The 12,147-nt window shown below is 69.8% G+C and overlaps 1 protein-coding gene across 2 annotated transcripts; it reads right to left on the minus strand.

The window, feature by feature from the left end:
• Positions 1 to 548: 548 nt before the first annotated feature.
• CCND1 (cyclin D1) lies at positions 549 to 11,819 on the minus strand. 2 transcript variants are annotated; one of them, XM_070063766.2, is made up of 5 exons: positions 8,159 to 8,481; positions 6,734 to 6,949; positions 6,106 to 6,265; positions 3,913 to 4,061; positions 549 to 2,893 (listed from the first exon to the last, which is right to left on the minus strand). In XM_070063766.2, exons 1-5 carry the CDS (start codon positions 8,354 to 8,356, stop codon positions 2,729 to 2,731), a joined length of 888 nt encoding a protein of 295 aa, XP_069919867.1. In that variant the 5' UTR covers positions 8,357 to 8,481; the 3' UTR covers positions 549 to 2,728. The 2 variants fall into 2 exon arrangements, with proteins under 2 accessions (XP_069919867.1, XP_089163458.1); XM_089307332.1 differs by lacking the exon at positions 8,159 to 8,481 and adding an exon at positions 11,554 to 11,819 and having other exon boundaries at positions 2,366 to 2,893.
• Between the last annotated feature and the right edge of the window lie 328 nt (positions 11,820 to 12,147).

The following is a 12,147-nucleotide window of genomic DNA, read 5'->3' on the forward strand; positions in this document are numbered from 1 at the left end:
ACAGCTCCCAGGCTCAGGAACCCCCCGCCCCCGATTCCTCCTCCCCCCTGGCCGGCCCCACGCAGTCTGCACAGCCGCCACGGACCAAGGGCGGTGCTGGCAGCGGGAGCCCTTGCAAGCCGCCCGCATGGCCACCGGGCACCTCCGCCGGCTGGTCCTTCAGACTCACCTGCAGGCTGCCCACCACTGAGCCTGGGGACCCCCTGTGGGAGAGGCCCTAGAACCCCGCCCTCAGGGGGAACCGCTGATCCCCAGAGCTGATGGAGAACCAGCCCGGCCACTGCTGGCCACTCAGGGGTGACCGGTGGCAGGTGCGACCCAGGCCCCCGGAGCCTTCCGGGGAACAAGCTCCCAATTCCGGGGGCGGAGCCAGGCCCCCCAGAGCTGTGTTCTCTGTGGCCCAGGGCTCACCGGCACCGCGGATGCCACGGAGACCAGGAGCGGAGCCCAGCGGCCCAGCCCGGGGATGCCGGCGACCCACCCACAGCACGGGAGGACAGAGTGACCCCGCCCTCCGCGCCGCCATGCCAAGGAGGTGCCACTCACGCTGGGGTTTTACCAATTTTATTTCTAGACATTTTTTTTTTTCTTTTTGTCACGGTCATCATTTGTTTTCTGCTGGAAATGTGCCGGGTACATGTCCGCTCCGAGACCTGCCACCCGCCCCGGCCTCGGGACACACCCGCGACGCGGCCGGTAGAGGTAAAGCGTGGGCGGGCCCACGGGCGGGTGCGGCCTTGCCGAGACGTGCGTCTCTTTACATCGTCACACCGAGACGACACCCGGAGCTCCCACAGCTTCCAGAGGCGATTCCACTCGTCCTGGCCGACGGGCGCAGCCCCACGCGTCACAGCGACCCCCGTGGCGGCGCGGGAGGCGGCTTGAGAGTCCAGCTGGCTGGGCGTGGGCGCCCGCCGAGGCCCACGGCCGGGCACCGGGTCTACACAAGGCTGAGAAGCATGAGGTATGTGAGCCACGAATCTTTTCTTTCTCTTTTTTTTTGGAATAGAGCAGTAATAATCACATTTAATCAGAATGAATCACATACAAAGAAAGGAGGAAACATCGACAATGACACCACGGACCCCAGCGGGACAGACAGACACGGACAGACAGACTCCCCACAGTCGTGTGCGAGAAGTCCAGGCCAGGACGTGGCGGCTTGTCTGACACCGTAAAACCAACAACGGACCGGCCAATAGCAGCAAAACACCGTGAGAGACACAGAGAAGCGCCGTGGGTCTGTCTCGCAGCCGCGCCGGGAAGCCGGGGCCGCCGTCCCCGGGGGGCTCCCCAGCGTCCTCGCCCGCCCGCCTCAGCCTCCTCGCTCCCGCCAACTCCCTCCAGCCCTTACTTCCTGCACAGAAATTCTAGGACACGCGGGGGTGGGGTGGGGGTGGGGCGAAAATCTGTTTGCAAAGGGGGGGGGGGGGACGACACGCTGCACCTGAACTTGAACCTGAACCTGCTCCTAGTACCCTAACATCCCTGCAGCCCGCCATCGGCTCACCGCCAAGCAGACGCCCACGAGGGGACCCACCCTCCACGGCCCGCGTCCGCCCATCAAGGGGGACGGCATCGCTCCATACGTCGTACTGGCCTCACGAGCGTGTTCTGCAATAAATATTCTCAGCCGCAGCTATAAATTATACACTTTAGTGTTCACAGCCTCCCGCTGCGCTGGGCGGCCCGCGGGGGCCGAGCCTCAGCCTCTCTGCAGAGCCCCCTCCTCCTGGGCGGGCACGGAGCCTTCCCCACGTCCCCTTCACCGACCAACGCCACATGCACCACCTCCCATCCTGCTCCCACAAGGACGCCAATACCCCCAAACCACTCCACGAACAACAACAGGAAAACCAAGCACGCCCTCCCGCCACCGCCCTGCGCGCGCACATGGGCAGGGCGGCTTCCGGGGAACCACCGGACCAAAGTGCCTTGAAATGGAATGGTTTCAGAAGGTTGAAAAGGCAAAAAAAAAAAAAAAAAAAAAAAACCACAAAAAATTAAAAAAATTAAAAATAGCTGTGGACGTAGCCTGGCCGTGAGCAGGCCGCCTCGGACCAGCGCCTCGCGCCCAGGCGACCACGGAGCCGAGCAGGGGAGGGGGGTGGCGCCCGGGGACCCCTCGGGGACGGGGGGGGCTCCCATGCTACTCTAAGCTGGACGCCCCACAGACCGTGGCTAGAGTGGACAGGAGAGAACACACACACACAGGCGACTTATAAAGTGACCACATGCAGGGAGGAGGGGCGTGGCCGCGCCGGCCACGTCCATGCCCAGGCCACGGCCACGGCCACGCCGCGCAGGGGGGAGGCGGGGGACCCGCGTTCCTATCTAGAAGCTCTCTCTTCTACCTCACCGATGCTTGGTTGAGTTTTTCTATTTTTTTCCCAACGTTTTTATGCCTTTTTTTTTTTTTTTTTTTTTTTTTGCTTTTTCTGAAACACATAAAGAGAATCAAATCTAGTCCCCGCTGCTGGAGACCCTGGCCTCGTGTTAATGCCTATTCCTGACAGCGACACAAGCACTTAGTATAAAACTAGCTGATTATTGGGTATAAAGTCCTCTATTTTGGTAGCAAAACTCCCTCCCTGCCTCGGGGTTCGGAACACTATCTCTCGCTCGCTCTGTAGTTTCCAGGTCATCTTCTGCTTACATTGGAGATGCAAGGGGGAAAAAACCCACGCGGAGAAGGACGCGCCCTCCCGAGACTCAGGTCCGCGGCCCCTCAGATGTCCACCTCCCGCACGTCGGTGGGTGTGCAGGCCAGCTCGGCCTCCTCCTGCTCCTCCTCCTCCTCCTCGGCGGCCTTGGGGTCCAGGTTCTGCTGGGCATGGCGCAGGCTGGCTTCCAACAGGGCCTCGATCTGCTCCTGGCAGGCACGCAGGCAGTCCTGGGAGACGCGGAGCCTGAGGAGGGGCCTGCAGCCCCGCCCCGCCCCCGCCCGGCCTCCCTCCCCCAACCTGCGGAGGGGGCTGCCACCCACACGGGGCTCCAGGGACTTCTCTCAGCGCTGGCTGAGCAAGGCCGGAGTGGGAAGTGGGCCCCCGGGGGTTGGGGATGCCGCCCCCGGCCTGGAAAGCAGCCGTCCCCTCGGGGGCCGGGCTCAGCCATGCTTTACAGATGGGGAAACTGAGGCCTGGCTGGGCTCAAGACCCGGCTGCAGCCGGATCTGGCTCCTGCGTGGCCGTACCCCCAACCCATGCCATCCGCTGGGAGGAGGGTGTGCGGCACGGCACACACACGGGCTAGACATTCTGCCCACCACAGAAAATTCCAGAATGTGCCCTCTGCCACACCAGAGTCCTTTGTGGACCCCCCAGCCCGCTGAGGGTGGCGGCTGGCCCGGGGAGCCCCCCCGCCCCGCCCCAGACAGCAGCCTCCTCCAGGCCCGGCGCCTGGAGCCGGGGCCGCGCAGCCTCAGCTCGGGATCTGCAGAGCCACACGGGGTCACTGCGGCCTCTGTCCACAGGCGGGACGGGCAGCCCGGGGACACAGCGCCGGCTGGCACGGCCGTGACGTATTGGCCGGCGAAGCTGAGCAGGTCCTGGGGTCCCCGCAGAGGAGGGGCAGCTCCCAGCCGGGGCAGGGGCTGCTCTGCCTGCAGGCTGGGGCCTGCCTCCCCCACCCCGGGGTGGGGGCACGGCTGGGTCACAGCAGAAGTGAGCTCCGCCCCTCTGGGGTGGGCAGCCGCTGTCCCCATGCCCTGAGACCCAGGTGCCGCCAGACAGGGGCCAGGCAGGTGCACATGAGACGGCATCCAGTGGGGACACTCCCAGAACCTTCCAGGGCCGCCCCCCTAGGATGACCTGGGCCCCCGCCGGGGGAAACTGTCCCTGACCGGCCAACAGCTCTGCTCTGTGAGGGATTCCCCTGTGAAGAGAAGGGGGGCCGCCCGGGGCTGCCACTCACCGGGTCACACTTGATCACCCTGGACAGGAAGCGCGTCAGCCGGTAGCAGGACAGGAAGCTGTTGGGGCTCCCCAGGTGCAGGCCTTGCACGGCGGCCACCACGCTGCCGGCCGCCACCATGGACGGCGGGTTGGAAATGAACTTGACGTCTGCAGCAGAGGGAGAGGGAGGGGGCCCGTGAGCGGGGGGTCTCCCCCGAGCACTGGGCGCAGCCTGGGCTGCGGGCGGGACAGCAGGGGACATGTGCTGTGGCGCTCACAACAGGTAGTCCAGCCACTGTGTAGGGCGGGCGTCAGCCCCAGACCTGCCCCTCAGGGGACCACATCCCGGAGGGACCGCCTGTGCAAGGCACCAGCCACCCTCCAGGCCACTGCGATGGGGCCTACGGGTTCCGGTCCCCCCGGCAGGGCTGGGCTCGGCTCTCCCGGCCACCTTGGCTGGGTAAAGCCAGCCCCACACCAGGCCCTCGGCTCAGGTCGGGTTTTTGGCCATTGCCCACCACCAGCAACGCTGGGCCCAATGCCCTGGACGGCCTGGGAGGCGGGGGTGGGGGACCCCAGGGATCAGGGTCCAGGAAAGAGCAGAGGGCTGTAGTGCTGCCCCCACCCTGGGCGCCCCTCTGCGGGCCTCCCTGCCTCCTGTGTGCTCACTCTGCGCCTGGCAGCTGGCTGGCCCAGGAGTTACTGGTGAGGGGCCCTGGGCTGGAGCTGGGCCAGGCTGTCCCCGCCTCCCTCCCTGGCCCCCGTGGCCACGGGGCTCAGGGGCGCAAGACCCCTTCCTGAACTGGCTTTGTTTGCAGGGGCGTCTTGACCTAACCCAGCCCAGCCCAGAGCAGTCGTGGGCTGTGCACTGGGCAGCCCAGCCCCCTATGCTGTGGAGGCCAGGGCCAGGCCCCGCTAGCTCCCATGGGGGCCGTCCCCCCACCTCAGCGGGAACCTGGACAGGCTGCACTCTAGCTGTGCCGCACGGGGCCCAGGCCTGCTGGCCGCTGACCGCACCCCAAAGGCGGGGCCTGTGCGGCACCCCTGCACCAGCTCGCCCGCCTCCCCACCAGCACCTGGGGTCCCGGCGGGGAGCTGTGGCCGCCATGTCTCCGTGCAGGGCGGCTGTGCGGGAGCCGGCCCTCCCATTATCTCCAGGGAAGTGTGTCTCTCCAAACCCACTTTCAGCTCCATAAAAGGCCGCCTACAGTCTGGGAGGCGGCCCTCGTGCAGCCCCGGCGGGAGACTGCCCGCCTGCCCGCCTGCCCCCGCGCCTGGCCAGGGAGGCCTCGCACGCTCAGGAGCCGGCTTCTGAGACCCCCCCGGCAGGACTGCGGCTTAGGGTGGGACACGGCTGCAGGCGGGAGGGGCCGGCCAGGAAGATGGCTGCGCCGGTCCGGGACTTGCTCTGGACCCCCAGGGAGGAGGCACACGCCAGATGTGGGGGGCTCCGTCCCCCTGTCTTCTGGGGTGACCCCTAGCCCGCAGGTGTGAGCCCAGACAGCTGTGATGAGGGAGGCCGGACCAGAGCCGGAGGTGGAGCCCAGCGCGCGGCGAGGGTGAGGCAGGTGGGCGATGCGTCTGTGCCCTCCCCCCACTGTCTCCAGGCCTCTGGCACTCAGCAGTGGGGCTGGGGGTTGCATGGGGGCGCAGCTGACCCCTCCAGGCTTCTGCAGGCGTGCAGGGTCTGGGGCCAGGGCAGTGCCACACCAGGCGCCAAGAGCAGCCAGGCCAGAGGCCCCTCCCAGGCTCAGCTGGGCTGGCCCCAGGCGCCCCTAGCGGGGCCTCAGGCGGCCAAGCTCCTCTGCTGGCCGCCCCCGCACTGGGGCTGCGCGCCTGCCACTGGCCACCCGAGCACGTGGTGCAGGCGCTGCCGGCCGCTCTCCCCTCCCCGCCCTTGTAGGCGCCCCTGGCAGGTGGCCCAGCCCGGGAGAGGCCAGGAGGGGCCCCCGCAGTCCAGGCTCCTTGAGGACACGGGGAGGGGTGGAGGTGGGTGGGGGCGGGCAGCCCGGCCGCAGAGGCAGAGCCGGCTGGGCACGCAGTGGTCACGGCTGCCAGGCGCGCCCAGCGCAGCACAGGGGGCCGTCGCTGGAAGAGGCCCCCCCCCGCCCCCAGGCAGGCTGGGAGAGCAGGCAGGCGGGGAGACCCCGGGGCCACCTCCCCTGGGCGGCGCGCGGTGGTGGGGCGCGAGGCCCTGGCCGGGGCGCCCCACCTGTGGCGCACAGGGCGACGAAGGTCTGCGCGTGCTTGCGGATGATCTGCTTGTTCTCTTCGGCTTCCGGCATTTTGGAGAGGAAGTGCTCGATGAAGTCGTGGGGGGTCATCGCGGCCAGGTTCCACTTGAGCTTGTTCACCAGGAGCAGTTCCATTTGCTGCGGGAGCGGGCGAAAGGCGCAGCGCGCGTCAGGAGCCGCACGCGCAGGGGTCTGCCCTCCGCGGGTTGGGGGGGGCCCTGGGGAGGAGGGCGGAACAGGGAGGGGCGCGCCCAGGGAATGCGGGGCGCGGTGGGGGAGAGGAACCCGCACACGGTCCCTGATCCAGACGGGAGGAGGCGACCGCGAGGCGACCTTGTGCAGGCAAGGACAAAAAAAGGCCACCTTCCGCCACCTGGAGCCCGAAGGCCGTCCGGGCTCGCGCCGCTAGGGGGCGCGCGCCGCCCACGCTTGCCCGGCCACGCCGCTGCCGGGCGAAAACTTGGTGGGAGCCGCGGACCGCGAGCGGCGGGCGCCGGCGAGGGCCGCCCCCAGCCCCGGCCCCGGCCCCGGCCCGGCCGCCCGCGCCTCTCCTCCCCGCGCCCGCCCAGCGGGGATCCCGCGGCCCGCAGGGCGCCCCCCGGGTACCAGCAGCTCGTCCGGCCGGATGGAGTTGTCGGTGTAAATGCACAGCTTTTCGGCGGTCAGCGGGATGGTCTCTTTCATCTTGGAGGCCACGAACATGCAGGTGGCCCCCAGAAGCTGCAGGCGGCTCTTCTTCAGGGGCTCCAGCGACAGGAAGCGGTCCAGGTAGTTCATGGCCAGCGGGAAGACCTCCTCCTCGCACTTCTGCTCCTCGCAGACCTGCGGGAAGACGCGGGGCCGTGACCGCCGCCCGCGCCCCGCGCCAGGGTCTCCGTGCCCGAGGGCGCCGGGCCAGGGGCCGGCGAGGGCTTCCCGGGGTGCGCTCGCCGCCACGCGCGTGCCTGGGGCCCACCCACCCCGAAACTGAAAGGGAAAGTCCCCGCGCGACCGGCGCGGACGCACGACCCCCAGGACCCCGGCCCGCGCGGGGTATCCGGGGCCGGCACCCGCTGGGGTTCGGGGGCTGGGGGCGGGCAGGGGGCCGGGGGCCTGGGGCCGCGGTGGCCCGGCGCAGCGCTCGCCCCGCGCCCGCGAGACACAAAGGTGGCGTCCCAGGCCGCCGCGCCGCATTTCCCCAGACGTCATCTTTTCAAAAAATATTTAAAAATATTAAAAAAATAACTGGGCGCGCAGAAGACCCCTGAAAATGACCCTCGGGCGGTGCTCTACCTGGGCCGGGGGCCGGGAGCCCGCGGCAGGCCCCGGGGGGAGCCCCAGGAACTCAAACTCGGGGACCCCCCCCTTCGCCTCGGGCGCAAGGGCACTGCGCCGAGCTGCGAGAAGCGGCTCAAAGACGCCCGCGCGCCCCTCGGGCCTGAGCACGCGCCCCAGGCCCCCGGCCCGCCCCGGGACGACCCCCGGAGCCGAGCCCCCCGGCGCCTCGGGGGCCACGCGACCTTGCAGCCCGGCGCGCCGCGTGGCCCACGCCGCCCATGTGGGGTGTCCCGGCGCCCGCCGCGGGGACAAAGGGGCTCCCCGGATTCCCGAGCCGGGTCCCTCGGAGCGGCCCGCGCCGCGGCCCCGCGCCCCTCCCGCAGGCTCCGGGCGGCCGTGCGGACCCTCGCGGCGGTCCCTCCGCGCCCCGCCGGCCGCTCCCCGCCCCCAATGATTAATAAACGCGTTAGCTTTGCAATAAAAGAGCAAAGATGGCGCGTAACACTGGCACGAGCGGCACTTGCATACGTGTCCGTGGGCATTCACCTAAAGATCCGACCCGCGCCCCCTCCCCCCGGGCCCGCGCAGGGCGCCCGGGCTGCACCCCGCACCCGCCGCGGTGGCCCCCGGCGCCGCCCCTCCCCCTGCGCCTGCAGAGGGGCGCGCTCCGGGCCGCCCCAGCCCCCACGCGCCCCTGCCCGGGTCGGAAGTTGCCCGCTCTCGGGGTTATTTATTCGGAAAACACGGATTCCGTAGCAGCGGCGCGGCCGGCACCTCCAGCATCCAGGTGGCCACGATCTTGCGCATGGACGGCAGGATCTCCTTCTGCACGCACTTGAAGTAGGACACGGAGGGCGCGCAGGTCTCCTCCGCCTTGAGCATGGCGCGCAGCACCCGGTCGTTGAGCAGGTTGGCGTCGGGGTAGGCGCGGCGCACGGCCTCCACCTCGGAGCACAGGAGCTGGTGCTCCATGGCCGGCCCGGCGGCGGGGTGCTGGGTGCGCGCTGGGCTCCGGCCGCCCGTCCGCTGCCGCGCCGACAGCGCTGTGCAGGCGCCGGGACTTTGCAACTTCCACAAAACTCCCCAGCAGCCCGAGTGACGCGACCGCTGTTCAGCGGAGATCAAAGCCGGGCAGAGAATGGGGGCGGGGGGCGGGGCGCGCGCGGGGGCGGGCGCGCGAGGGGCCGAGCCCGGGAGCCGTCCCGGAGCCGAGTGCTCATAGACATGCAAATCGCACCCCGCCGCCCGCCGGGGAAGCGGGGCGCAGGGCGGGGGCGGGGGTGGCCCCCGAGACCGGCGGGGTGGGGCGGGCGGCCACCCGCGTGGAGGGGGCAGCGCCACGAGGGCACCCCCGGGAGGCGCTCGCATCCCCTTTCATTTTCAGGAACACGTGTAGAATCGGGGCCCCGCGCGCTGGCGGGGACGCGGGGCGGCGCTGGTGCGGGGGGTCGGGGCCCACGCCCGTGGGGCGAGCCCCGCGCGCGGCAAGGGGACTGTGGCCCCTCACGCGTTCGCTCGGATAGTTAAAATACAGGCAGCCGCCCAAAATGGTGGCCGGCGCTGCCTCCGTCCCGCCCCTGGCGCCCGGGGCCGCCTCGTGTCCGCACCCGCCCGGCCTCGCGGGGGTCCCCCCGCACACCTCGCGCCCAGCACACGTGCGGCCACTGCGAGGCGGCCAAGCCACGATGCGGGTGCTGCTAACCGCCCCCCACCCCCCAGTTTTTTTAAATTAAAAAAATAATAAAAAAATCGCTGGGCACGGGAGTCGCTGATGCCGGGGACTACGTGCGACCCCCGGGCGCGCCCGCATCGGTTCTGGGGGCCCAGGGCGACCGGGGTGGGGGGGCTCGGAGTTTACCCTGGGGCCGCCTCCGTGGGCGACAGCGAGGAGTCGGCGCCACGAGGAGTCACGCGTCGGGCTATTTTGAAGCAGAAACCGGGCGTGCGTGGCCCCGGTCCCGCAGGGCAGAATGCATCACGCAGTGAGCGTAGTCTGTCCATTGGGCTCTTTGAGTTTTTTAAAAAGCTAAATGGACACTTTGCCCATTCTTGACTTTTTTAAAACTTTTTTTCTTTATTTTTAACAGCGCTTTCCTTAACTGGAGAAGCCCCGGGACTTCGGGGTGGCCCCGGGGGGATGGGCGCGGGCCGCGCCGGCCGCCGTTTCATTCATAAAATCGCAACGCGGCGGCGGCGCGGGCGAGCATGCGGCCGTGCGCGGGGCCCCGCGCGCAGCCCGGCGGGGCTCGGGTGGGCGCGCGCAGGCTGGCGGCGCGGGGCCCCGGGCGGCGCGCGCCCACGCGGGCCCTGGGCGCCCGCGGCCCCGCGGGGAGCCCGCCCCGCGCCCCGCGCCCCGCAGGAAGCTGGAATTAGCATGAGCCAATCGCCGCGCCGCGCTGTTACTAGGCGGACCCGGCAGATCTCCGCGCGGAACTCGGCGGCCGGCGCGGGCCAGGGACGGGCGCAAAAGTGCAAGCCGGGCCGCCGGGCGTGAGGCGCGGCGCCTGGGCGCGCGGGGCAGGCAGGCGGGGAGCGGCCCCGCGCGCACGGAGGCGGTGTTCAGCTTCTGCACTTATCGTCTGCCTCTCCAAATAATAACTTAAAAACTTTTCTTGCGGTGTCAGCGCCGCACTTGTTAGAAAAAAAAAAAAAAAAAAACACACCACGAAGCTGGAGCTGCGCCCCGAGAGAGCTCTCGCTTCTGGGCGTCCCGTTGACTTGGAGACAAAGGGCCGGCGCCCCCCACCCCCGGGAAGCAGCCCCCACGTAACTCGGGACGCGTGCCCGCTCCCCCCCGCGCCCGAGCGCCACCGTCCCCGGCTGTGCGAACCTCTGTCCCGCGGCGCAGACCCCAGCACGCACCGCCCGGCGCGCGGCGCTGGGGACGGGGCGCGGGGCCCGGAGCCCAGGGGCCGCCCCGAGGCGGGCGCCTGCCCTTCCCCCCTCGGACCCGGGCGGGCGCGCCCAGGTGCGGTCACCTGCAGCCGCATACCTGGCAGCGGCTTCAAAGGGCTTGTTTGGCTCCAGCTCCGCGAGGTTTCCATTGTTAAGCCTTTAAGTCGCCCTGGAGGACGCTTCCGAAGGCAGGCCCCGCGGTTCCGGGGGCGCAGGGCTCCCCCACCCCCACTCGGCGCATGGCGGCCCACGTGCTGCGGACTCGGCCCGGCCAGGTCCCGGTGCCCACCCGGGACGGACGACGCCGCACCCCCCGCGCCGCGACCACCGCCTCCGATCAATTAATTGAAACCACACACAGACTACCCCGCTCCCTGGGCCCCGGGAACACGCGGGGCAGGCTGCGGGCGGGGACGGCCCTTTCCCGCTGTCCCCGGAGCCGCAGGCCTCCAGGGACGCCCACGGGCTCCCAAGGGGGAAGAAGCTGGGAGGGGGGGTTGGAGGCCGTGGGAAATCTCGCTCCTCGCCCCGCAGAACGCATCGCCAGGGGCCCCGTGAGCCACCCACACCCCGACGTCCCCAGGGGATCCCCAGATTCCGGCTCTGCACCCCCGCGCGGCTCGGACCCAGAGTGGGCGCCCACCTCCACCCCGCAGGCCACGTGCAGCCCTGGTGTCCCGCGGTCCTGCCGGGCTGGGCCGTCCCCGCGCGCGCCGCGAGGACGCGGGGCTCCTGGCCGCACTCCCTGGGACCCCTGGGGGCCACACTCGCGCTCCGGCCCTCGTGGGCTCCCGCGGCGCCCCCGCCCATTCCGGAGGCCCGGGGAAGGGTCCGCATTCCGCGCGCTGCAGCCCGCTTGCCAGGCCCCCGCGCCGGGGTCTTCGCTGAGGGTTTCCGGACCCTTTTCAAGGAAGTGGCGGAAAAGTCAACTTTTTCCCCAGATAGGAGGAGACTCTTGGCCTGCACCCCTGCCCCGAGGCCTCTGGAGCCCGCGTCGTGGGGGCTGGGAGGGCGGGCCGCGGGCTCGGGGCCCGTGGAAGGTTGTGGGCTCGCCGGGCCCGAGCCACCACCGCCTGGGCCGCGCTCGGTCCCCGAGCCCCGCTGGGGTGGCGGCGCCGGGCTAGAGGTGTCCCCACGAGGGCCGGGTGACCGTGCCGGGCCTGCGGTGCCACCACGCGAGCCAAGGGGAGGCGCGGGTGCGCGCCGTGCACCCTGCGCGCTCCCGCCGGGCCTCGGCTCGGCCGCCACGTGGTTGCCCTGTGCGCCGCGCTTACCGTAAGGCCTGGAGAAGGCGCGCACCCGCGGCCTCCGAGTGCGCGCGGACCGCCCGGGTGCCGGAGCCGCCTGCTCCCCGCGTGGCCCCGGGGCTGCCTTTTCTCGTGGTAGGGAGAGTCGTGGTGCCAGTGTGAGTCGGTGGGCAGTGTCCCCTGGGTGCGTCACGTTGAGGAACGCGACAAAACCGGACGGGCGACCGCCAGCAGCCCAGGAAACGGAGGAGCTGAAATGCCGGGAACTCCTTTAAATTATTTTTTAAAGATGCACTTACTTGAAAGGCAGAGGCTCCGAGAGAACTCCTGCCGGCTGGTTCACACCCCCACCCCTCACCCCAAATATCCGGGTAGGTGAAGCCAGAAGTCAGGAACTCCACCTGGGTCTCCCAACCCCAAGCACTTGGGCCATCCTCCGCTGCCTCCCCAGGCCCAGTAGCAGAGACGGGCATCCGGCATCGGATGTGGGGCAGCCGGGACTTGAACTTACTCTCCAACATACGGGATGAGGGCGTTGCAGGCAGAGGCCTAGCGTGCTGGGCCACCCCGCCAGCCCCTGGGCTGCTGCATCCGCGCTGCTTCCCGTCTCTCCTGGCTCCT

Source organism: Oryctolagus cuniculus, chromosome 1 (genome assembly GCF_051225735.1).
Source record: "Oryctolagus cuniculus isolate XC-2025 breed Fujian yellow rabbit chromosome 1, ASM5122573v1, whole genome shotgun sequence".
NCBI classification, from domain to species: Eukaryota; Metazoa; Chordata; class Mammalia; order Lagomorpha; family Leporidae; genus Oryctolagus; species Oryctolagus cuniculus.

What these genes read in the sequence shown, in the direction of transcription:
- CCND1 (XM_070063766.2), bottom strand. Translation starts at nt 8,356, where the DNA reads ATGGAGCACCAGCTCCTGTGCTCCGAGGTGGAGGCCGTGCGCCGCGCC. An exon ending in TGGCCACCTGGATGCTGGAG is followed by an intron (nt 6,950 to 8,158) that starts GTGCCGGCCGCG and finishes GTCTTCCCGCAG; the next exon opens with GTCTGCGAGGAGCAGAAGTG. An exon ending in GGGTGATCAAGTGTGACCCG is followed by an intron (nt 2,894 to 3,912) that starts GTGAGTGGCAGC and finishes CGCGTCTCCCAG; the next exon opens with GACTGCCTGCGTGCCTGCCA.